Genomic DNA, 26,229 nt, shown 5'->3' on the forward strand with positions numbered 1-26,229 from the left:
AGGTTCTTAATAGCTATCGCCCTGATCCAACCTAACATTTATAAGCAACATTTTAGAAAAAAATAGTTTTTAATCAATTAAATAATTTTTTACTTACAAATAACATTTTAGAGTTGCATCGGTCTGGTTTTAGGAAGAACCACAGCACAGAGACGTCCTTTTAAAGATTTTAAATGACATCACATACAATCAAGACTCCCAACAGCTCACAGTCTTGTTTTATTGGATCTTAGTGCCATTTTTGACACCGTTGATCATTTTACTAGATAGACTGAGGAATCTGGTCGCATCTCTGGTAATGTTTTTAAATGGTTCAGTTCTGATCTCACAGATTGACGCTTTTTTGCAAGTTTGGATACACGTTCCTCAGGAACCCATGAAATCAGCTCTGGGGTTCCCCAGGGGTCGATTTTAATCTATACATGCTGCCACTAGGGGAGCATGGCGTCAGCTTCCATAGCTACGCTGATGACACACAGCTGTATGTGTCTCCTGATGACACACAGCTGTATGTGACAGTGTCCTGGGCGTAACTTTTGACTCTGACTTTAATTTTATCTCACACATCAGAAATGTCACAAAGACTGGTTTTTATCACCTGAAGAATATAGCCAGACTCCGCCCACTTCTGTCTCAGGCAAGAGGAGATGCAAATGCTTTTATCTCCTGTCGGATTGACTATTGTAACGCCCTGCTCTCTGGTCTCCCTAAGAAAACTTTATCAAACTTTTAATAAACTCTACTGCACGAGTGCTGACGAGGACCAGAGGGTGGGCCACATCACGCCTGTTTTAAAATCCCTGCATTGGCTCCCTGTTTGCTTCAGGATCCATTTTAAGGTTCTTATATTAGTTTTTAAGTGTCTTAATGGTTTTGCACCCTCTTATTTATCTGACCTGCTTTTACCATATCTGACCTGAGGTCCTTCAGCCTTTTAATTGTCCCTCAAACGAGGACCAAGACACACGGAGAGGCTGCATTCAGCTACTATGGCCCCCGTTTGTGGAACAGCCTGCCGGGGAATCTCAGGGCTGCAGAGTCCGTTGAGGTTTTTAAAAAAGGGTTAAAAACTCACCTTTTTAATCAGGCTTTTAACTGATTTTTATATATGTGTATATTTTTATACATTATGTACATATGCAGATATGTATTTTATCAATTTATTTATCTACTTTAGACATGATCTAATTTTCTACTTTTATTAGGTTCTTGACTGAATATTTTATCTCCAGTGGTTCCTCTAGGGGGCGCTACACTGGTGGTGGCCAGGTTCCCCGCTGGTGGTGCCATCCCCTGGGTTTCCTGCCCCGGGCCCCTGGCTGGTCCCCCAGTATGTGGTGGGATTCACTGGTCTGCCCGGCTGAGGGGGATCTGTGGGACAGCGCCCCCTGTGGTTAGCAGTTGTGCCGCCCCCAGTGTGGACGGCCCAAAATGCGGCCCTTTCCTCACCTTAGTCCTCAGTGCCCTACCATGTCTTCATATCACCAGGCATGTCTTCATTTATGTGTGTGTCTGCATGTTCACTTGCTTTTTAATGATCTATTTTATCTTTGCACTGTTTTTAAATCTTGTTAAAGCACTTTGTATTACTTTATTGTATAAAAAATGCTATATAAATAAAGTTGATTGATTGATTGATTGATTGATTGATTGACTGTGTCAGCCATAAGCTGTGTGTGTCAAAAATGAAGAAAAGTACAAAATCAAGTTCATCCTGCCATCATAATCTACTTTTATGTCCTTGTGTGTAAAAGCGCACTGCCCTGATTCAGAGACTCCCACAGACATCCTGCTACCAGTGTTTAATACCTCTGTCCTATAAATAGGTGTAGCTACTGATTGTGGAAGATCATCCAGTGTAGATATATTGAACACAGGTTTTGAGCCAGCAGTCAGTGTCACTGGAACACTCCTGGTGTGAGTGTGGTGTGAGCAAGAAGCAGTGTGGCTCCTACAGCAGCTGCAGGTGATCCTGTCGTCGGATCAAAGCGTTCTTCTTATTGACCAGAACGAACCATTCCTGAATCAGCCGCTCCTCCTCCAGCTTGTCGCTGCCTGCAGAACAAAACCGCCCTCCAGTCACTGATTGGCCCTCTTTGTCTTTCTCAGTGACCATCAAGTCTGCTTTTAAATATTTCTTCCCTATTCATCAATCCACCTGTGCATCTTTTAAACTCTTTTGTCCAGCAACGGAGAGAAAAGAACTGGACAAAAGCACCAACCAAGACTCCTCACAGGAAAACACCGCAGTGGGTTTGTCGCTGTGAGGCAGGAGAACCAGCCAACACGCCATCGCCTCTCCTTCTTGTTAGAATGTAGCTCCTAGGATTGTTCTGAACCCAGAGCCTACCTGTTTCCAGCAACTGTCGGAGCTTCCTTTCCACAACCGCTGCTCTGTTATCAATGTGGTTCTGTTCCGCCTCCAGGGCTTCCATCTGATTCAGTACATACTGGCTGGCATCCTGGAAATAAAGACACACTCAACTTCAACGTCTCTTAGTGGATCAACAGTGAGGGAAAACCCTGTTTTGTTCCAGACTGACCTGGCCTTCTGGCCTTCCCTCCTCAACCACATCTGCTCTTTCTGCAAGACAAACACACAAACAAACAAACAAACAGGAATGTGTAAAATGTTCACATCAAATAGGACACTCAACCGAGGAGTCATTTTTGAAAGGAACTGACCACTTTGTGACTTCCTGCGGTTTTCTTGCCCCATAACAACCTGCAAAGACAACAAGCAGATGTTTTCAAAAGATGCACATGAGACAAAGGTAGCAGAGTGTTTAAGTGACAAGAGTTGGTACCTCTCCTTCGTCTAATGACCCGCTCCTGCGCTGTGACCTGCGCTTCTTTACCAAGTCGGCATCTTTGACGTGCGAGAAGCTGGACTTTGACAGGAAGTGTGTCCTGGGTGGCGCCACTGGACACAGAGCTCCGGCCGCTCCAACGGCTCCAAGCTGTCGTTTGCTTCTGGGCGGTGGAAGTACGTCCCTGCTGCTTTGACCCTCCTTCTCAGTGGTGCTTCCACCGCCGTTGTTCTCGAGACTGATGCCCTCCGCCTGGAATCTCTGGGTGCAGTAACGGACCGCTGCCTCATGGTCCTCCTCCATGTCCCGCTCTGCAGCCACTGCATAGCTGGACTCATTGCTGTCCTTCTCTATGTGAAGCACACTGAGCTCCTGTCCCGTGAAATGTGTGCGTACCTGATTCAGGTAGGTCATGACGATGAGGCGATCAGGCACCGCGAGCATGACCATGTCTGAAGGCTCAATCAGTCTGGAGATGCCAAGTTCAGCGAAACCATCAAAGGCCTGCGACGGGTACAATAAGAAATAAAGGGACAGATAAGTATTTACTCACAAATAATGATGCTTAATGTGATTAAGGAAATACATTCAAAGACACTGTCACCTTTTTGTTGTTTTGCTGGATGTCATATGGGTCCAGCATTTCAAAATGGCTAGAAAAGACCAACAGACAGTAAGATGATCACGTAGAACAGTGTGTGTGCTGTGAGCTGTATGACAACAGAGTCTTACATCTTTTCAGGGTGGAAGTGATGCAAGATGGCACAAAACGCCAGGCCGTTCCTGAAGGACGTGCTAAAGTTGGTTATCTTCACTCCCTTGTGAGTCTGTGTGACCTCCTGACACCATTCCAGCAAAGATTTACTGGACGTTACTAAGGACGGGCTGGTCAAGAGGTTCTGAAACACACATCAGCAACCATGTGAAATGACAGCAAACATTTAAAACACAGTGGAGAGATACAAGTCTGAGAACCTTTTGAAATGTTCTGGTTTTCTGCATGAATTGAATATAAAATGCAATAAAATGTCCGAAAGACTTTTCTCAACTCTGAACTCATCCCACAACCTCTCTGTTACATTTCAGTCTGAACTCTGACTGGGAAACTGTAAAATGTTCATTGTATTTGTTAAAAGACATTCTGTGGAAGATTTTCTACCAGGTCAAGGCTCATTGTCAGTGAGGTTGTGTACTGGAGAATGAAGTAATACGATACAACACATATCACAGTATTAGTACAACTGGCTCTCAAGCCAGAAACGTGCAGCTCTTGGAATCGGCAGGATCTTCCAGGGTGTTAAAATAACTACGAAAAGAGAAAAAGTGCATGTGGTTAACCAACATGAACTGTGACACTGGATACAAATGCTCTTTCACTCTTGTGCTGTTTTAGCTGCAACCATCGTCATCAGCCAAATCACGGCTGTGTTGATATTCACAACAGCCCAACTTGGAGTGTGGTATTACTGACGCGATCAAGGAGAATACACACATATAGTGAACGTACATCGAGAGCAGCTCCGTCTGCAGGTCTTTTCTGTGGTGTTGTTGCTTCATTGTCTTGATGAAGAGTCGTGATTTGTGTTTTGCTCTCATCAAGAGACGAGCCACGCTTCTTGCCACGAAGCCCCTGTGTCGGTCGACCTGACGAGTCTTCGTGCTCCAATTGTCTGGAAATCAAATCGAAAGAGAGAAAGGAGAAGCGAACATATGAAAAGTTTTTGTCAAAACACACTTGCACAAAATTCTTGTTATTGGTGACGTTCCAGAACATGCTGCTAAGAAAACCACACACGTAGACAACGTTATTTATTAAACAGGTGGATTGAGTTGTGCAGGGAGAATTACTGCAACACACAAATATTTCAGTTATGAATGCCCCCCCACCCCACACCCACCCACCCACCCAACCTCTTCACGTGCGTCACCTAGTCTTACCTTTGGTTCTCTGAACAAACTGAAGCTACGTCTACAGACACAAAGCCAAAGTCCAGCTCTTCATCTCTTATTTCCTTCTTTGTGTCCATCACTTCACTGCCTTTATCATCCTCTACATGAAGCCAGTCTTCCTGAGACAAAGGCCCAGTGGCTGCCAGGTACCCATCAACCTCTGCCTCCAGGACTCGCTCCATGCCTTCCTGCTCAAACACGGCCTCTGCTGTCTTCTCTGAATCCTCTGAAACAGCTGGTTTCTCTGTGAAGGTCCAACCTTCAATGATTTCATCCAGAGCCTGTTCGGGTTCTTCTGCAGGAGGCGGCTGGGGGAATTCTTCTTGCATCGCTGACAGCACTTCCCTTTCCAGCTCTAACGCTGCCTTGTCTTCAGCCTGGACCGCGACGAAACCTTCATCCGAGACGACGCTTGAATCCAGTGACAGCGAACCTTCATTGGTTTTCTCGCTGATGAAAGTTGAATCTTGTGGAATTTTCTTCTGCATTTCCATTTCTACTGGTGCTGAATTGCCTCCGGGTGGCGGGCTATCTGAATAAGTTGCACTCAGGTGTTTTTTTGCCCGGGGCAATGGAACAGGCAAACTTGACTGTTCACTTTGTTCAACAGCCTCAGAATCAGTGATCTCTGACTGGCAGGGACTTGGTGATCCAGAAACGACAGTGTCATCCTGGAAAAGATCACTGAGACGTTTCTTTACTCTCGGCTTTGGTATCAGCATGCCTGAGGTCTTTTCTGAGCCATCACCACCATCCTCTTGAACAGTTCTCTCAATGCTGCGTTTGCTTTTTCTTAACTGAACTTCAGCAGTAGATGTGGAGTGTTGGTCAGCTGGGAGAAGAGGAGGGGAATCTTTACAGTGCGGCACCACAGACGGTTCATTAGTTGACTGAGTTCCCTCTGCAGCTGAATAATCATCTGAGAAGGCACCACTGAGACGTTTCCTTCCACGAGGCATTGGGACAGGATTGGTTTGCTTGGCCTTTTCTACATCTTCAATCATCGGTGCATCCATTGACTCCCGAGAAGTTACATCACCAGAAATCTGTGGTTTACTTGTTTTTTCTTCAACATCCATTGCAGTTGGTTTTACCGACTCAATATCGGCAACTATCACAGGTAGAGTTGTGATTCCTTGGGTTCCACTATCATTTTGGCCAGATTTGATTGAAGGAAGTTTCTTACTACACCGAGGAAGACGTATCCTCTTGATGATTGAAAGTGGGGTTGTTTCTTCCACATGTAAAACTTCTGGTTCTGGCTTTGCTCCAATGCTTTCAGTTTCTTTCATATCTGATGTTGGAATTATATGGGAGAAAGTGGAGACTTGTGAATCGGCCATAGAAATGAGGGATTTGTCTTTTGAATCGACTGATTGTTCATCGTTATGGACAGACCCACTCCCAACCACATCAGCTTCTTCAGAATGTTGTTTGGGTCTATGATCTTCACTTTCTGTCATTTGTGAAACTGTGTCTGTGGATGTTTCACTGAGTTTATCAATGTTCAGTGACAATTCTTGAGAGACTGCAACATCAAACTTTCCCTGACAAGTTTGAAGAGTGTCAGGATCATTTAGGAAAGCAGGCTTAACTTTCACATCTTGTTGTGTAAGTGGTGGTGCAAGTGGTGGCTTGCCAGGCGGCAAACTACCATCTCTTCTCTTTAACCGAGGAAGTGGAATGATAGGCATGGATATCTGTGTTGATTCAGCTTCCCCTTTGTGTTCATGATCCCCTGCATGTAATGCTACTTTCCGACTTACACTTTCCTTGTCTAAACCATTCAGAGGTACAGCTGGAGGAACACTACTCTCTTCAGCCTTTTCATTACCAAATGGTTCGAGGTCAGCAGCAGGTTGTGCAGGACTTATCTCCTCAGCAGCTTCCTTCTTCTCAGATTTAACTGGAACCACTTCAGTTTTGGGTTTAATGGACAGTTTTTGTTTGTGGTCAGGTGATAAACTATCTTTTCTTCTGAGTGGTCGTATTGGAACAGTGGATTCTTGATCACTACCCTTCTGCAGAGGCACTTGAACTCTTCTCTTTATCTTTCTGCCTCGCTGAGGAGCAGCGATATCAGCTTGTTGTCTTGCTGGACTCACACTTTCATTATTTGACGGTTTGTCCAATAGAACCTCGACAGGTTGATCTGCATCTGGAATTGACTCATTTAAGTTTGACTGAAGGGAAGGAGCACACACATCTTCCTCGCTTGTATGTTGGGGGCTTGAGGAAAAGAAAGGACAAACTTCAGAATGGGCTGATCTCAATTTCATCATACATTTGTACCATGCACATCATTTCCAACCACAGCTTCAATCTGCACAAACTGAAGGCAGATTAGCTTTAAACAATATATAGCACAAACTGTTATAAATACAAACCAGAACTTAAGTTCACATCTTTCCATGAAAAAATAAATACTGCGTCACAATTCCACATCCAAATGCCAAGTCTGGCTATAACTAAGAACAAAAAGATGCCCATAAGCAGCTTAACAAAAACTGTTATCACCATAAATGCAATAAAGGTACACACCGTGCAACCAAACATCTCTCAGCACTCACCCTTTGTGCAGCTGAGAAGGTGACAGCACTGTTGTACTGCCCTCCTGTTGCACCTCTGTCTGCAAACTGCTACTGTCCTGCCCTGCAAGCAACCTCCCCTCTGCATACCCCCGATCAACAGAGGCCTCTCGTTCCTCCACTTCTTCACCATCCTCCTTTGATATTTCAGTGATATCAGCCTCTGTCAAAGGTGGCCATTTCTTCATACTTGCACTAACTAAATACCCATCATCGTCATCATCATCAGCAGCAGCAGCAGCAGCAGTTGGCAATGGAGACGCTGATCGATCATCTGCTAAGTCCCACATGTAAGGCTCAACACTTGTTGGATAGAAAATGCCAGACTGGTTGTGAACATCCTCAACATTTCCCTCCATTTCCTGTGCGAAAGTCGTGCCATCTGCCACATACGGAGAAACTTCATCTGAAGAGCTGGTGGTCTTTTCTTTGTGTTCAACAGGTGAGACAACCTCAGGGTGGTGGTCAACTGCAGCTAAAGCTGAGTTCGATGGCCCCAAAATGGATGCTACTGTTTCATAACTGAGAGAATGAATAATGGAGTGAGTGAACAATACTTGAAACCATGCAGAAAATTATTCTGATGAATAAAATAGATCAATAAAGACATACAGTCTCATGCAAATTAACTCTGCATTTCATTTTTACCACAGACCAGCATCTAAATTCAAACATGGACAGATTGTTGTTGGTTGTTTTTTTTTTTAATTCCAGAAAATTGACAATGAAATAGCACGTTCTCTATTTCAGGATCACTACCTTGCATGCTTCCAAGCATTAGCTCCACACCGGTTTCACACTTACCCTTTATGGAAAACACCTACAATAGTTTTCACTAATCCAGATGTCTCTTCCACCTTTGCTGCTTGTTTTTCTGCCACTGTCCCCTCTGCCTCCAATACTTCCCAACCCAAATTCCCCACCGGCTCTGGTGTGTTTGAGGGTTTCTTCACTGTTTGGACTGCCTTTGTTGTGATCATCACTTCCTGTGATTCACTGAAGACCCAAATAAAAAGGAAAGCGGAGCTTGTTCCACAGACAGAGCTAATACTTCACAACAATGGAAATCTAATAAAATGCAATGCTTTGACAGATTTACTGAATCCATCATGCACAGCAAAGCAACCTTTATAAGCCAAATTCTTCAGGTTAGGCTAGCACCTAAGCCTACTTTCACAGCAAACAGATGTTAAGATGTTGAGCTTGTCCACTTACCTAAAGCCTAGGAAAATATCTGTCACTTGCTTGTCAACAGTTTTCAGTTTATCCTCTGTCATAAGGGCAACATTTCAAAAGACATGAAAAACAAACCAGAAATGATGCTGAATATGACTTTGAGTAACCACAGTAAAAGAACCTCACCATGTTCATGTTTTGTTCTGGGAATAACAGCTGTGGAGGGAGCAACAAGGCTGCTGCTGTCAGTCACATCTGATTGGTCACATGGCTGGTCTTGTATTGTTTGGCTTTCAGAAGAAGATGGCAGTTGAAGAGGCAATACTTCTTCCTCCTTTGGATTCAGTTGCGAAACACTGGGCAGCCCAGGAATTCGAGTCACACGTGGACATGAGGGAGCCATCGCTGTCATGGACTTTATTTTATCCAGTTTATCTTCTTCTTTTCCTGTACATCTAAGAAAATGCCTCCTCTCTTTTTGTAGCTGTCTAAACAAGGTCATGTTTTCTGTTGCCTTTGTTTGAGCATTTATACATTCAGAGCTGAGTCTTCTTGCTGAAGGAAAACCTGGCACAAGTGAAATGCATGGAGAAGATGCATACAAGCTGATAATGTCTGATGGTTTCCTTACAGCTGGAGCTGAAGCAAAACCATATATTCTGGTTTGTTTTGGGCAGGATGTCACCGATGTCAGCATGGGTTTTATGTTGGAGTCCCACTGGTCCTGGCCAGGATAATCCATTTGCATTGTTATCTGGCTTTTCTCTGTTTTTTTCAAGAACGGTTTTGTTTCACTCAGCCACCCTGTGCTTGGAACTGTGGTAATAGATGGGAAACCTTTGACAGTAGAAGCACATGAGCAGTAGAATAATAAACTTGTCATATCAGGTTCAAGCTTGGCTTTGGGCTGAGGCACAGATGGGAATCCAGGAATCCTGGATGCTTCCGGGCAGGATGGTACCAAGGGTATCATTGTCTTCCTAGTTTGTCCATCTTCATTTGGATTGTTAATCACAATGACCACGGTCTTTGGTTGATTATAAAACAGAGTATGCAAGTCAAAGGTCCATGGCCATTTGGACGCTCCATCAATGGATGCAAATCCTGCAACACTGGATGCCTTGGGGCAAACTTGAGCAAGACTTAGAATGTTGTATCGGGCAACCGATGGGAAGCCTGGAATCAATGACCGTCTTGGGCAAGAAGGAACCAGAGAAACGATATAGTTTGGGTCATCTGTGTTATCTGCACATTGGTTCATCTGAAAATCAACATCCCTGTGTGGCTTGTATATTAATCTGTCTATTTCATCAATCCATTGTGCTTCACTGTGTACTTCAACTGAAGAAAATCCAGGAATCGTAGAATAAAGTGGGCACAAACAAAAGAGATGAACTACATTTGGGCAATAATACTCAACTCTGGGATTTGGCACCGAAGGGAAACCAGGGATACATGACACTTTGGGACAAGATGGCACAAGGGAAATCATTGCTTTTATTCCTCTATTCTCGCTCATATATATTGTCAGTGGATTTGACTTTTCTTTCAGCCTTGATTCAAACAACGGTTTCTTCCTTATTGACCAATCTTTTGTTTTGAGAATTGAAGGGAATCCAGCTATTTGTGACACATTTGCACATGAATATGCTATATTCACCAGATTTCTCAAGTCAGTATTGAGGACTCCAGGTTTTGGTACAGATGGAATGCCGAAAATGTGTGACTCTGCCAGACAACTTTGTGCAATTGAAACAACTCCTTTCCAGTCTTTGCTGTGAGTGCCCTCCAGTAGCATGACAGACCCATGTCCCTCTCCCACCCTCTCCCATAAATGCTGGTTAATCGTATCCCATTCTTTACCATCAGCTTTTTGAATGGATGGGAAACCGGCCATACGGGAGACAATAGGACAGGATGGAGCCAATGCATGCATTGGCGTTATTGCATTGTTTTCTGTTGGTAACACTGATATAAGATTGAGTTCAGTTTTACCTTTGTTTTCCACAAGTGGCCCTGGATGACATATCAATGACCTATGATCAGGTATAGATACTGGATCCGATACATTTGACACCAATGGACACAGGTTTGCATCATTTGGTTCATAATAGTCTGAACGTGGTTTTTGAAGAGATGGGAACCCTGGACTCTTAGCCTGTCTGGGACAAGATGGTGCCAATAGAATCATTTCCTTATTGCTCTTTTCAGCCTGTTCAGATTCCCGGAGTGCCACTTTCTTCATTTGTGTCTTTTTCTTGCATATTAGGTCTGGATGTAAAGGCCATTGTCTTTCTTCATTTTCAGGCAGTTTGGAGGGAATGCCAGCAATATTTGATCTTGAGCAGCAGGTCTCTAAGAGAGTGAACTGTTTGTAGTCTGTGTCAGGCGTCACATAACATGACAGACTTTGTGCTTCCACACAAAGAGAGTGTCCATCCATTCTGTTTTCCACATTTTCTTCCAGATTAAGAACTAAATCTGTGGTTGACGTTTCAATATTCTCTGATGAGTTCCAGGTACACACACTATCAAGAGACGATTCCGTTGTTTCAATTGTTGGAAACTCAAATTGGCCACTAAGTTCAGGAGATGTCTGCATTAGGTTAGACTCTGCCTTGCTCTTTATTTCACTACCAACACTGTCAAAGCGTAACACTGGTAAATGATCAAAGAACAGTGGTTCTTCATCAACCATCTCGGTGATCATTTTACTTTCTTCCTCTGATACGTTTTGAGCTTCTTCTGTGGTTGCCTTTGGTAGCTCCTCCCATATGATCATCTTGTCTGAGGGACATGTATCTGTTGGCACTTTGGGCAGCTCCTCCCAATGTATGGTCCTGTCTGTAGCCTGTTCTTGTTGCCGCTCCTCAATATTATATGGCTGCATGTGGAATTGGACTTCTGGTGCACCAATAATAGTTGGGCAAGGTCTTTGAGGTGAAACAAGGCGTTCCTCTCTGGAGAGAAGGGGAACATACAATCTTAGTGAACTCCTCAGAGAAAAAGAACATTTTAGTGCAATTCCTAATGCAAACACAATACTTCTTTATAAACAAACAAACAAAAAATGATATTAGTAAGCCAATCGGGTACTCACAGAGAAAACATTTTCACTTTATATCCAAATAAGATAGAAAAACTGCACATTGTCACACAGAAACAGGTTGTTAGTTACAGTGTTTGTCATACCTTCCACTTTCATGACTGTCCAACAAATCCACTCTCATGATAGCCAATGCACCACAACGTGTAAGCACACCTGAACTCCTATATTAGTCCAACATTGATTGAAATAGGTATTTTGTTGTCATATGTGCAAATATAAGACATGCAGTTCATTTCAAAGTCACACCAGCCAGTCCTCCAGAGTGAAGGAGCTAAGCTCCACAAAGCAAGCCACAATAGTTGCTCAGATTAATTCCACAACTGTTATTTTGAAAGTATAAAGGTCCATTGTGTGTTTTTGTCAAGTCCGCTTCTCTTACCCGTTTGTCTCTCCCTGTTTTATTTTGAAGTCTCTGTCTTGTCTGCACCCTTCCATTTTGCCCTCCCTCAGTGTGCAGCTGGTGTTTAGGTGGTGTCACTGGTTTCTCTGCCTCTCGTGTGTATTTAAGCCCCGTTTCCCATTGTCCCGTGCGCAATCCTCATTTGCAGCGTGTGCCGTGACTCCAGCCCGACCCTTGTTTGTTCATTGGACTTACTCGCGTACTGACCTCTTCCTGTGTAATGACTGCTCGTCTCTGGACTTACCTACTGGTTTCATACACTCCATGTCTCAATAACCTCTGTGAACTACTCGACCTGAGACTGTCTGCGTCTGGGTTCACCGTGCTCCGTGACACAACACACTGCCAATGTCATGGATTCCTTGCATTGAAGCTAAAGCCTTGCATCACACTGCACCCTGAAAGCAACCCACAGTGTCATAATTTGATGCAATGACATCAATTGAGTCTGTTGAAAATATTTGACTTCTCTAAAATGACCTCTGATTATTAGCGCTTCAATAGCCTCCATTTCTCTGGGAACAATATTTCCCTCATCGAAATAACGTTCCCTCATGGGGCTCAAAATTAACTGAACCCATTTCCCTAATTCTAAAGAAAGCCGTTTACAATCCAACCACTTGGATAAATGAAGTCATGGACATCAAGTGCATCAATTTGTATTTTCCTTACAACAGAAATGTCTCTACGTTGACTCTCTAACCCTAATATAATGAAATAAACTGAAGGTCAGGGGTGTCAAACTCCGGTCCTAGAGGGCCGCAGCCCTGCATGTTTCCATGTCTCCCTCCTTTAACACACCTGAGTGTCATGATGGTTCATCGCTGAGTTCAACAGAAAGCCTGATTACCAATTACTCCTTGCAATCAGCCGTGTTGAAGCATGGAGACATGGAGAACATGCAGGGCTGCGGCCCTCCAGGACCAGAGTTCCACACTTGTGCCATACAGTGATGTTTCACTATTACATATTATCTCTCTCTCTCTCTCTCTCTCTCTCTCTCTCTCTCTCTCTCTCTCTCTCTCTCTCTCTCTCTCTCTCTCTCTCTCTCTCTCTCTCTCTCTCTCTCTCTCTCTCTCTCTCTCTCTCTCTCTCTCTCCCCCTCTCCACCATGAGTGCATTAATGGTAATCTGTCTCTGTGTTCTTTTTTTCTCTCTTTCAATCCCCGAAGTCCAACCAACCAGATCTACAGAAAGTCTCCACCTCTGAGTCTGGTTCTGCAGGTTCTTCCTATTAAAAGGGAGTTTTTCTTTTTTGGTATCACCTATGCTTGTGCTCATGTGAAATTGTTGGGTTTCTGTAAAAATGCATTAAAATGACAATCTCAAATTTGGGGCTAAGTAAATAAAATTGATTTCAATTGAATAGAACAAAAGAACTCACACCTTCAAGATATGACAGACACAATAGAACAAATGTTGCTATGTACGTATAAGTAGGCAAGACGGCGCCAAAATGCACACACATCATTGCAAACTGACTTTATCACAGTGCAAACCAAGGTAACCCACCTCCTCTTAACAGTCAAGAAAAGTGGCAAATCTGGGATGGAGTGCCACATTCTGCAATGCAAGTTTCTGCAAACAGTAAAAATGAAAGTTTTCAGCGACTAAGCTGCCCATATAATAGACAGAACTGAAACTCTCCAACTCACTCACCCTTTCTCTACAACAGCAGTTTCTTCCTCAACAGGGGTCCAAGTGCCACATTCATCTTGACACATTCCCAAAGGCGAGGGCAGAGGAGATGTTGCTTCATTTGTGTCATGCTTTATTTGAGTTTGGTGCTGTTCATCCCAAAACATCTCAATCCTGTTGACTCCTGAGGTCTCAGACTTTGATGATGGTAAGTCTCTGACTTTAGAGTTAACAGGATATGTTGATAGTTCCATTCTAGCACTCTGTTTGACATCTTCCAGTACCTCTTTATTGGATATGCCTTCCATGGAAACCTCACTGTACAATTGTTCTTTCAGTAAAATTTGTTGATTGGATATATTTTCTTTGTCCTTCACCACCTTGTGTGTTCCTAACGTCACCAAGAGTGTGGTTTGGAATGGCCATCCATGTCCCGAAAGGTGCTCATGCGTTGACGGTAGCCCAAGAACCAAAGTTGCTTTTGGACAAGAAGGCACGATATTTACAATATTTGGAAGTTTGTCAAAATTGGTCAAGTTGGAACTCAGCTCACTGTTTACACATTCATATTCAAAAGACACTCCTGCCTTTATGTTTTCATTGCGATGAGAATGATAGGTTCGGTGGGATTCACAGTGTCCTCCTATCACCACAGGCCAAAATAGTTCAGGGTCAGGAGACGTTGAGCTTCTGGAGGGGAAACCGATGATCTTTGATTGTTTGGGGCAACATTTCGACATCCGTACCATGTCTGACTTTGACTCAACGGTGATATTAACGCCTCTGTGTCGTGGAGCAGATGGAAATCCAGGGCTCAGGGCTTGACATGGACATGATGGAAGCATACTTAGCATTATTTCTTTGTCCATGTGTGGCTTTTCTTCAACTGCAAAATCATTCAAAAGAACTCCAAACGTTTTTCCAGGTGACTTTTTCCAAACTGCATCCTTATCCACATGCCAACCATCTGATTCTTTTGTATTGCAGTTTGCTGGGAGACCCAGAACGTTACTGCATGTTGGGATGGTGGATGATGATTTGAACATGTTGGGAGTTTGCTTTGACATGTTTCCTGCCTTTGAAGGAATCCCATGAATACTAGATTGTTTGGGACAAGGTGGCAACATTGACACCATAATTCTAACCACTGCTTTTTCTCTAGCAGCCATTTTATATGTATGTATTTCTGGTCTTCCAGGTTTGGGTTCAGGCCTTTTCCATAATATTTTTTTGCTTACAACACTCCATTCTTCTTCAACAGACTCAGTGTGAAATCGAGAGAGTAACCCATAAACTCTGGATTGTCTTGGACAAGTAGGTCGCACACATGTCATACTTGGTGTGTTTTCCAACACCTGAGGTGGCACTGATGGAAAGCCTGGTAAACAGCCTATCTGTGGACAAGACGGCAGCATGGAGGACATATTCATAATCATGTCATAGTCGTGATAGAACTCACTGATCTCATCTAATTGTACCATGACTGCAGCTTTCTGCTGCCTGGGGAGGAGCAGTGACTTTCTTTCCATGAGCCATTGTGACTGATCTTTGGTTGTTTCTTTAAGCGGCATTCCGGGAACTCCAGATCCCTTCAAACAACTATGGAATAAACTCACCATAGTGGGTCTACCAGCAAATGTCAACATCAGAGCAGAAGGAAAACCAGCCACATTTGGATTTTCAGGACAAGAAGGTGACATTTTCCACATGCTTTTAGACGTATTCTTATCAAAGCACAAAGCTGCATTTATCATCTGCCCTTCCCTTTTGATAGCTGGAATTTCCCACCATAGCCTCTGTGGAAACCATTCCTCATCACTGGAAAAGCCAACCTTGGACCCAGTCTTTGAAGGCAAACCAGAGACTCCACTCTTGCTGGGGCATGTATGCATTAAATTGACCATGCTGGGCGTTTGTTGAGGAGCAGAAGGGAAACCAAAGATTCTGGATTTCTGTGGGCAAACTAAAATCATTTTCACAGTACCTTTGACCAATTCTGCATCTTTTGATTTCCAGTGGGCAATGTAAGCTTGTCTACTTTTCTTAAATGACTTGTTAGTTGATTGAACCAAAACATTCCAGTCACTGTTCAGTAAATTGCTTTGGTATTGAGAGGGCATGCCAGGGACTTGGGTCTGCCAAGGGATGCCAGCCACAAGCTGCACAATGCTGGGCTTTAGCTTTTGGGGCCCTGCAGGTATACCAATAATGGAAGACTCTGCAGGACACGAGGGCAACATTGCCACTGAACTCAAAATTTCCATTTTGTGTTGATCCGGGGCAGCAGTTGGAAAAGCATTCTCAATAGACACTGCACCTTTACTCATTTGCTTCTCCATTAAAATATTCCTGGGTATAACCAGCCCCTCACAATGAGCACTGAGTGGGTCGTTTGAAGGCAAACCAATGACTCTCGTTTTTCTGGGACAAGTAAACAAGAAGTCTTCTATTTTAGGATCTTGGCTTGATCCAGCGGGGAAACAAACTGCACTGGGCTCTTTGTGTGGAGCCGATGGAAAGCCGGGAGTGGTTGACTTCTGAGGACAAGATGGTAATAATTTGACCATGGCTTTATTATGTTCCATATCCTCAGGGCACTTCTCTTGAATCAAAACTGGATAGCATCTTATTGGTCTCTCCAAAATAATACCCCCAAAGGGATGCCAGTCATTATTGAAAGCCGTGAGGTTTTGTCGAGAAGGCATCCCTATGATCCAAGCCTGTTTGGGACATGTAGTTAGAAGACAGGTTATCTCTGGAGGGTTTGAAGCTTTCTGCCTCGGAGCAGAAGGAAACCCTGGAATACTCAATTCTTTAGGGCATGTGGGCAGCATGGCGACCATCATCTCAGTCATATTGGAGTCACTGACAGTTTGTACCTGAACATTGAGGTTTGAAACAACAGTTTCTTTCATTTGTATCGGCTTTCTCCACAGAGAACCTTCGTCCCAAATGTTTTCATCTCCTGTCACTGATTCCATTGAAGCTACTCCCAGAATGTTGCAGATTCTGGGGCATGTGGGTAAAATATGTCTTATATCTGGCTCATATTTCAAAGTCTCTGGGAATCCTGGAGAACTTTGAAACCGGGAACAGTTTGGTGATATGGCAAACATGTTTGCAAATACTATGCTGTCCTCATAGAAAGGATTTACATGATCTGAATATTGAAGTAATGCTGAACCCTTGCTAGAGAACCTCTGTAATAATGGGCTGTTTTCATTTGGCCACTCTCTGGTCTGTGAGGGGTGTATCGATGGCATGCCAGAAATCATAGAATACTGTGGGCATCCTGAGCGCATCTTGATGTCTGTAACTTCTGCAGGGGTTTCTTGATTTAAAAGTGATGGAAACAGAGAGAAGGGATTTCCTCTGGGGCTCAAAGGACCAAGTTCCATCTTCGATATGTAGACAGACTTTTCATCCACAACAGCTACGGAGCTTTGGGGTTTAGATTGTTGCGTAACGCTCACATTTATATGATGCAGTGGCTTCTTGTTACACAACGGCAAATTTGTAGGTCTTTCCTCCTTCATACAAGGTACTGAATCCAAACCAAGCAAACCCGTGAAAGGTGGTGCAAAGTTTGTCAGAGGTTCTTGTCTTGTCGTGTTTTGTTTTGATAAAATGCCTGTTGTGGGCTCCTGTGCTGATCTTGAAGCTGCTTGAACTGAAGGATCTGTGTTGCGTATACCGACCACTGGAACAGCAGTCTTGATGGTTGAAGGGGTTCTTTGTAGCTTTTCCAGTTGAGAATCCATAACCATGATGGACTGTGGTCCACACTGAGGTTCTGAGGATTTCTTCATCACAGTTGGACGAGAGGCAGACCTGGACTCTCTGAGACAAGAGGACGGCATGATCCCATTTCTGAAGGATTACACCAAATATTGATGTCACAACAAGAGACATTTGAGTTTAAAGAAACTACAATTATGTACAATTCTAAGACGACTAAAAGAATTAAACTGACAGCATAAGATGCCACACTTACCCTAAATTCCTAGTTACTGTTCCAGTGTCATTCGCATTTCGTCCTATCACTTTTGGGGCAGAAGTTGCAGCAACCTGAGGCAAATGCAACGGCCCCTGTGGAGTGGCCAAGGCAGGCTGTGACTCTGGAGGAGAATGGGGCATTGGCGGAACCAGCTCTGGCTGAGCTTTCTGAATATCTGACTGAATAAGCATCTGGGAAAAGTGGCCTTTTGGCTCAAACAGAGACTCCTGGACTGAAGCAGGTGCTGGATCATTCCAATAGAGGTTTTGCTTTGGTGCAGCGGTGCAGGGAGGAAGTGATGGCTGGATGCTGACAGTTCTTGTTGGGCTTAATTCAGCCTCATCCGTCTGGGTTTTGGGCCACTGAACATATTTTTCTGGTCGGGCTAAAGGTGTTCTGGGGCTAAGGGCCAGTAATGAGGCCATACTCTCAGGTCTGAGGGACAAACAAATGCAGATGAGATGATTACTATTACTATTACTTCACTAAATCAACATAATCCAGGCCAGGGTCACAGAAATCCACCAACAGAAAAAACCATGAATAAAACACTGAACTACATGAATCATGAGTTACACAAATGTGATGTCCAAAACAATCACGGACCAAACTGAGTTTCTCTCAATTCATTGCAATGATTAGGATGCACCAAGAAGCAAAGCTGTCGTGAATGCTGCATGCAGAACTGTCAGATCAGGCAGTCAGTGCAACAAGATGACTCTGATTGACTTACTTTCAAATCCTTTAAAGACAATTATTCATCAGCATGGACACAAGCAGTTAGATAAATGTTTGATTTTGGAAAGTAGATTTTTTTTTATGGGTTCATTATGTGTCTTTACAATGACGATGATCACAGGGAGTCATTTTTACCAGTTCAGTGCGAGTCTCAAGGTGCACACAGCAGAGGCATTACTAAACCAGGAGGCGGCAGAGAAAACTAATTTATTTGTTGAGCATCACAGGAAGCTTTGACCGTGATTGCTGCAAAGTGCAAAACTAAGCAAAAGAGGCTGTCTTCATGTGAGGCATGCAACCTTTTAGTCATGTTTAGCAAGAATTTTTGATCGAGCGAATATGACAAATCTTAGCTATAATTAAAAAACACAAATCTTCACATCCTAGTGATGCTACCCCTAGACTTTAATCATGTTTAGCATGTAGCATGTAGCATCAGTGGTGTGTGGGCCTGAAACTCTTTAGCATTTAGCATTTAGCACGGCTCGGAGTTACGTGCTGAGAGGTTGAACCAACAAATGACATCAAGCTTTACCGTCTGTCTTACTCTTGTCATTCTAATTAAGACTAAAGAATCTTCGAACCGCAGACGTCGCTCGTACTGTCTTGCATATGATGATGCTGACAGATGACGCCACGCAATACTCGCTGTTTTGTATTGGGGATCTTTTACAAATACAACTACAAGTAAGAGTACTCTGTGCAGTACTGGACCTGATACTGATATCTGTATCAGTGCATCCCTAAAAATAATACACTTATGCAGACAATATAAAAATCACTTTGAATGTGATTCTGATGTGTTTTAACATACGATGTAAAACACATCAGTGGGTTCATCATTTAAACAATCACTGCTATTTGGCGAGAGACAAAGCTCAGCAACTCCATGGAGGGGATCATTGTCCCACACGTTAACAACCCTGCAATACATCATGAATTATACTATCAGTGCTGCTGAAAAGAGTTGTTGGTCAACCAATTTTGACCGTGAAAATTTTTTTTTCCCCATAGGGATTTTTTTCTATTTTATTTTTGGTCCAAAGCATCCCATCCTACATTACAAATAGAAAACAAATGTATTTCATGTCCTTTGTATCCTACAATAACTTGGAGCACTCTGGAATCATTCTAACCAATAACATATCACCTCGTTATTGCATATCAATAACCAGAGCCTTTTGTTCCTTTAAGTAATTAAATACAGCTGAGTTCTGTTTTTAGCCCACAACTCATTTAAACATGCCAAACCAGTCGGGAGTTTCTGAAATGACAACGGTGCAAAGCGTAGGCTTGTCAGATTAAACAACGGCGAGCCAAGCCATGCTGCACAACTCCAGGCTCATCAATGCTTCTGCATCAGCACCAATACTGATGTTTGCACTTCAGACGGTCAAATGAGCATTTGGCATTCAGTCCATCTCCTCATCACAAATGTTGTGCAAACAAATATTAAACTTCTTAAAAGCTCTTTAGAAAATGGGAAAAAAAAACTTTTATGGCGACGATAGCAGGACAGTGAAACACCTCAAAATAAAGGGAGAGTCATAGGCTTCATGCATATCTGCATCCAACGCCAGCATAATTAAGCCTTCAGCTGACTTGCAAAGTGTTTTTTTGACTTGATTAATGTTTTTTCGGAGCTGCTAACAAGATTTTTGTCGAAGCTGCACTGCGATTGTTTGACTCTATGATGAATTAAGCAACACAAACATCTTATGACTTTGAGTTTTGCCTGCATCTACTATTGAGTGTTTGTATTTGCTAAGGAAAAAAATAACGTGCTCATTAGTCTATGATTTATCATGTGGGAACCAGGAAGGGAGTTTCAGGGGGGTTAATGATAGTTGTTAGTTCTTATCATGATTGTTATAAGACGGCTGCAAGCACGAGCACGGTTTATCTATGTTGATGTACAAAACATTAAGTAGAACTAAAGTGTGATTTTCTAAAAGTGCCTTGTTTATTTTCATGTTCACAGTTAATAATAAGTCATTTTTGGGTCTTGTTGAATTGAACAGATCCCAGTGGTTGGAAGGCTTGGGCGGGACTGTGTTGGGAGCCATCAGCCCACGGCTCAGCCTGCACTTCACTTGTTCCACCACTTGTTGGGAACCACTAATGTAACAACTACATTTATCGGTGCATCAAGGAATCCTGTATTTATACATACTGGCAAACCAAACCAATAATGTCAAGCTGCATAAAGACGTGTGGTAGATCGTTTTTCTCCCATGGATGGATGGATGATGGATGGATGATGGATGGATGGCTGGATGGATGGATGGATGGATGGATGGATGGATGGATGGATGGATGGATGGATGGATGATGGGTGGATGGATGGATGATGGCTGGATGGATGGATGGATGATGGATGGATGGATGGATGGATGGATGATGGATGTCTCTACAACCTTTGATTTCCTCTAGTTTCCATATGTCTTTAGTCATCTCTTAGAAAATATCAAGGTTGAAATGTTTGAATATCAGCACAATGTATTCCGAGCACGACTCTGGAACATTCTCAACCACAGTGACCTGGGAGGGAGACTGGCTCAACGGCTTATCTCCAGGTCAATGGTTTGATCCCCAGCTCCTCCTATTCACATGTTCGTGGACAGAACATTCGACCAATTACCACCCAGATGGTGCAAATCACAAATCACCCCTGCATTGAGGAGAAGAATCAGAGTCTGGAATAATGCAGGAAACGATCATCCATCCATCCATTGTCTGCTGCTTATCTGGTGCCGGGTCGCGGAGGCAGCAGTCTGAGCAGAGTTGCCTAGACTTCCCTCACCCCAGACTCTTCCTCCAGCTCTTCCGGTGGCACCCCAAGGTGTTCCCAGGTCATAGAGAGACATAGTCGTCATTGAAGATCTTATTGACATCCAAACAGAATCAATGGCTTCACCTGCATCCACACCCACAAAGTAACGCCACTGATTGGTGCAGAAGGTGAACAAGTTCCAGGCTGCAGCGCCAGAGAAAACACTCATGATGGTATCATGATGAAGAGCTCTGCTGAGTCGTTGTCCGAAGGTCAAGCCATTTGCCTCATGCTTAGTTCAGCTTTGACTTGTTCTGCTAGTCAACACCAGCAGTGTGTTATGGTCTCTGCTGTGTTTGTGGCCTTTTGTTCCCCCCTCTACACCAGCAGTACAAACAGTACTGGCAATCCACCCTCATATCCTAACAGCAGGCAGAATATGCAAATACAAAGTGCTGCACAAGTGTTGATATAGACTGCTGCACTGTTGCTTTTGTGGTTCATGGCTGCACATGATTTTCTCTGTATTTCAGAACCATGGTTGAACTAAAGTTTGCCTGGTACACCACAGTGACCTCAAATGACAAAAACAAATTAGTTTTGAATAAGAAAAATGAGATCTTGTGAAGTGCATTTCGGAATACAGCTTGACAACATCACAGTTAGCAGGATGCAACATTACTTCAAAGCCACGCCAACCACATCCAAACTCAATGGAAGTGGGCCTGTGGTGTCTGCTGGCTCACCCTGCTGATGCGTTCACCACCTCCATTCCAAAGGGAGCATCTCCTCTTCTGGTCAGCTCTGATCTGAAGCTGGCCGCAGCTCTGAAGTCGGAGGCTGAGCAACACAATACAACACCGAGTCAGTCATGTGCTCACTGCACACGTATAACTGCACCGAGTACTACGTGATGCTCACATGGAGGCGCTGAAGACTGCTGCTCTTCTTCACTGAGAGTACTCAGCTGTCTCTTGAATTCTGAAAAGCATGGAGAAGATTTCACAGGTGAGGCTTGTACCTCACCGTCACAGTGCAGAGTCAAATCCAACTGCTTTAATACGAGCCACCAGCAGGTGGAGACAAATATGTGTTGAAGGAAGAGGAAGCTTTAGGCCTGAGTGCTGAGACTCTACAGGGTTGTGTATGTGGATCTGCAGTCCCTTGACAGTGGTTCCCTGAACATTTCAGAAAATGAGATTTGAATAAAAAATTTCTCCTTTGAATTTATCTGTATAGCAAACTTATTTTAAAATGACTCATCTCCTGGTTAGAAAACAATTCTTTAAAAAAATGTAAAATAGCGCCAATGACTAATGCTGAAATTACTTATTGGATGAATAAAGAAAAACTTAGCTACTTCAGAGGGTTAAAACAATGACTAAAAACACAAAGACGAGCTAAAGTTAAAAACAAATTAGAGTCCTAACATCATAAATGGCAGAAACTCTTAAACAGGCTAAAAAAAAAAAACCAAAGAAGCAAAAACTCATAGTTTTATCTTACAGTTAAACTATAATAACACATCCAGTGAATTGTAGTTGTGAAGCTTCAGGCATGCTGCCTGGCCAAACATTCTGAATCCGAAGGCAAAATCATTTTGGAGCTTTGTTGGACATAAAGTTGCAGATGTAATCCTTCCTTTTGTACCTGCATCCTGCACACTGGCGCGCACTGCAGCAGAATGATACATGTGAGACTGAAGAGGAGGAAGAGGAGGAAGAGGAGGAGGAGGCCCAGAGGAGGGAGGAGCAGGAAGTGACAGGGCCTCTGCTGGAGGAATGGCCAGAGGTCTCCAGGGAGGAGCACATCCACTTCCCTCTGGAGCTGCTGGGAGGAAGACCATGGAGGAGGAAGAAGGATGGAGCAGATGAAGGAAATGTGAGTGACAATACGTGAGGAATACCTCCAGACAGGAGTTAGACAAGAAAAAAGATATGGAACGCAGGCTGCACCAACCAGACATGCTTCTCATGCTCACTGTGCAAATGTTGCAGAACAGAACAGATTCGTAAAGTAACAACTTCCCATCTATTATATTATATAAGCATTAATCGCTATAAATAAGATGACTGCAGTGGTGCGCAGTCAGGGGCAGCTGGGCTAGCACTGTCAAAAAGGATTTTTCTTTTTTTTTTTTTATAATTAAAAAGTGATTCTGAAATCTGTGTCTAGAATCAATTAGTGACTTTATCCAGAAGACGATTGGTTCTATTTTGTGGAGCTCAAATCTCCTATGTCCTCTAAACGCATCACAGCTCCTTTCCTCTGCTGGGGGAAATGTTGAGTGACAGCATCATCAGCCAATCAGATGTTGATGTGTTATTGAAGGACCGCCTTAGGGCCAGCAGAGTTTCTAGTGCTGGTCTGGGTGTCGTCGTTGAAATGAGCTTGACTGATTGGCTCATGGGCTCATAGGCAGGAGGTGATGACTCTGTTATTATCAGCTCCTCTGGAGTGATGGAGGCTGATTGAACATGAAGGTCATGATACATAGAGGACCTGCTTCAGGGCCTTTTTCAAGGTGCCTGTTTGCAGAAGAAATGTAAATTGTGAGTAGAAGAAGACCGACAGCAGAAATGATGAGCTAAACTCAGACCAACAAAGGCTTTGTGCAGCATGCAAGTGATGGTGATGCAATTTTTTAAATTTTTTCTAACTTCCTCTGGATTAGATTGGCGCTGCTGTTAGTAGGGGGGGGGGGTGGATAAATGACCTTTTTTCCCAAAACCTTCGTGTAACAGGTTTATTTTGACCTTATTTATATATAAAACACACAAGTAACCTGCATTTTCAATTTTGGTTCTGCTACTGCCTGCTACTGGCATGTTTTGATGTACTGCGTATATCACACTTTTGCACGCTTTTTTCAGCTATATATGATAATGGACAATGACTCTGTCTCAACATTGTGTACAAATATAGTGATTACTTGTTTTATTTTGTTTATTTATGAACTAAAAGGTATGGTTTATACTAGAACACACCAAAAAAAAATCAATAGCATGCACATTATTAATGATTCTAATGGCTGAACAGACAGTCTTTCCATCGCGGCACGGAATTCTGTCAAGGTAACAGTGGATCTGTCAGTTGTTTTCCCCAAAACTATCTTGAGGTTGTTGCCAAATTGTTCTGGTGTTAGCATTGTTCTCTTTCGTCCCACAGTGGCAAATATTCTGAAAACTTGGCTACTTCTACCTAAAATAAACAAATAAAACATTGATTAGCATGACAAATGTGTGAATGTAATATATGATACGTTACTGTTGAGCCATTAAATCACAAAACTTGTCAAAAGTGGCAAAATTCGAGAAATTCGCCCAAAACGCGGTTTTCCTTATATGGCCAGTAGCAGGCAGTAGCAACCTGAAAATCAAAAAATGATATTATATATGTGATTTGTATATAAATAAGGTCAATTTAAACCTGTTACATGCAAATTCTAATTTTATCCACCCCCCCTACTGTTAGTGCTGTTGTTGGTTGTAAAGTGGTGTCTCCCGTGAACACAGACAGACAGGCACGCCTGCATCACAGTAGTGCGCGAGACTCACATGGTCCCGAACCCCCCCCCCCCCCCCCCCCCCCCCCACCTCTCCTCCGTGCAAATCTGTTGGAAACACTGGAAGATGAGGTGATGGCGAAGCTGCACAGTGGAGTCTTGATGTGGTGTGGTTGTTGATTGGCTGGCATTAAGTACTGATGCATCATAGTGGTCTTACATTGGATTGGAATTGAGTCTTACTGTAGGACATAATGTGTGATGGTGGGGGTGGGGGGTGGGGGTGGGGGGTGGGGGCTTGAAACTGCTGGTCCTGACTGAAACACCATGGAGGGCAGTGGAGGGCAATGTCAGTCCAGGTCCTCTCTGGAGGAGCTGCATGTTCTCCCTGAGCCCCAGTGAGGTTAGTTGTCTGGGTGCTGCAGCTTCCTGCCTTAATGTAAAGACTTTACTGGTGCAGGGAGATAAAATGTCTTAGTAGAGACTAATGTGACACTTGCATGGGCCCGGGAGTCGTCCAGCTCGGGACACAGTCACCATTCAACCTTGAACACATGCTTTAAGAGCCACGCTCAGGCTGAACATGCTAACTGCAAACAGGAAGTCTCCCAAGCCTCAACTCAAATACAGTCATGTGAAGAAATTAGCACACCCAACAAAAGCCTGAGTTTGTTTTTGTTTGGTTTTTTTTTACATATTTGTATGAATATTTATTATCAATTCTAACAATAGTTTAAATTTTTTTTTAATATTTTTAAAAAGCAATGAAAACTGAAGACAATACTTTTTAAAAGTTCCTTTAAAATGTAAATAATGTAAAATGCACTGATTTGTGAGGAATAGATTAGGACACCCCACATTTATTCAACAGGATAAAATCAGACAGACGTGAGGAGAACATGGAACTGAGCATTTTGAAGGAGGCTCGTCTTACTTAATAACCTCAGTGACGTGGTCTGTGTGCTCCTGACTGCTGAACATAGAGTGAACACCACGGTGAGCTGCTGACATCATCAGAGACAAGACAGAATGTCGTTCCAGGACTTAGTTATTTCAGCAAGAGGGGGAAACACTAAGTATTGGTGGGTCGGGTGTCCGGACTTTTTCCTCAATAAGAATCTACAGTTTTGTTGATATCGTTTGTTTAATGAGTAAAACAAGGGTCATTTTTTGTTGCTCATCTGAAATTAAATCACTTTCTTTTCCAGAGATGAATAAAAACAAGATTACATTTCTTGATAAAAGGGTGTCCTAATTGTTTTCACATGACTGTAGTGAATCCATAATCTATGGTTAACCAGGGTTAGACATAGGAGAGTCTAATAAAGTAAATGTAATAAAAGGAACCCCAGGCAGATGAAAGGCTCGCCGTGGCTCAAAGGCAGAGTGGCTTTACATTGCATGTCTGTTTTCTGCTTCTTGTGCTGTACTGCCGGTCCACTGGGAGGATCACCGGCAGACAAATGCAGAAACTTGGGAGAAAGTTCAGGCTGAGCCAGAGGGGCCTGAACTTTAGGAGGCCGCCATTCAATCTGCCAGGACGCT

At 43.3% G+C, this 26,229-nt stretch overlaps 1 protein-coding gene across 1 annotated transcript in view; it reads right to left on the bottom strand.

The window, feature by feature from the left end:
* Nucleotides 1-26,229, bottom strand: part of ehbp1l1a (EH domain binding protein 1-like 1a) — an 80,730-nt gene that overhangs the window by 12,110 nt on the left and 42,391 nt on the right. The window contains exons 11-22 of the mRNA XM_080519055.1: nucleotides 26,081-26,227; nucleotides 22,830-23,009; nucleotides 22,101-22,160; nucleotides 21,926-22,019; nucleotides 4,318-4,480; nucleotides 3,543-3,709; nucleotides 3,415-3,463; nucleotides 2,808-3,314; nucleotides 2,686-2,725; nucleotides 2,544-2,584; nucleotides 2,351-2,462; nucleotides 1,956-2,055 (exon numbers count right to left, since the gene is read on the bottom strand). Coding sequence (XP_080375181.1) covers nucleotides 1,956-2,055; nucleotides 2,351-2,462; nucleotides 2,544-2,584; nucleotides 2,686-2,725; nucleotides 2,808-3,314; nucleotides 3,415-3,463; nucleotides 3,543-3,709; nucleotides 4,318-4,480; nucleotides 21,926-22,019; nucleotides 22,101-22,160; nucleotides 22,830-23,009; nucleotides 26,081-26,227 — 1,660 coding nt within the window. The remainder of the gene's footprint in view (nucleotides 1-1,955; nucleotides 2,056-2,350; nucleotides 2,463-2,543; nucleotides 2,585-2,685; nucleotides 2,726-2,807; nucleotides 3,315-3,414; nucleotides 3,464-3,542; nucleotides 3,710-4,317; nucleotides 4,481-21,925; nucleotides 22,020-22,100; nucleotides 22,161-22,829; nucleotides 23,010-26,080; nucleotides 26,228-26,229) is intronic.

The sequence above is a fragment of the Blennius ocellaris genome, assembly GCF_963422515.1.
Source record: "Blennius ocellaris genome assembly, chromosome: 23".
In the NCBI taxonomy this organism is placed as follows: Eukaryota; Metazoa; Chordata; class Actinopteri; order Blenniiformes; family Blenniidae; genus Blennius; species Blennius ocellaris.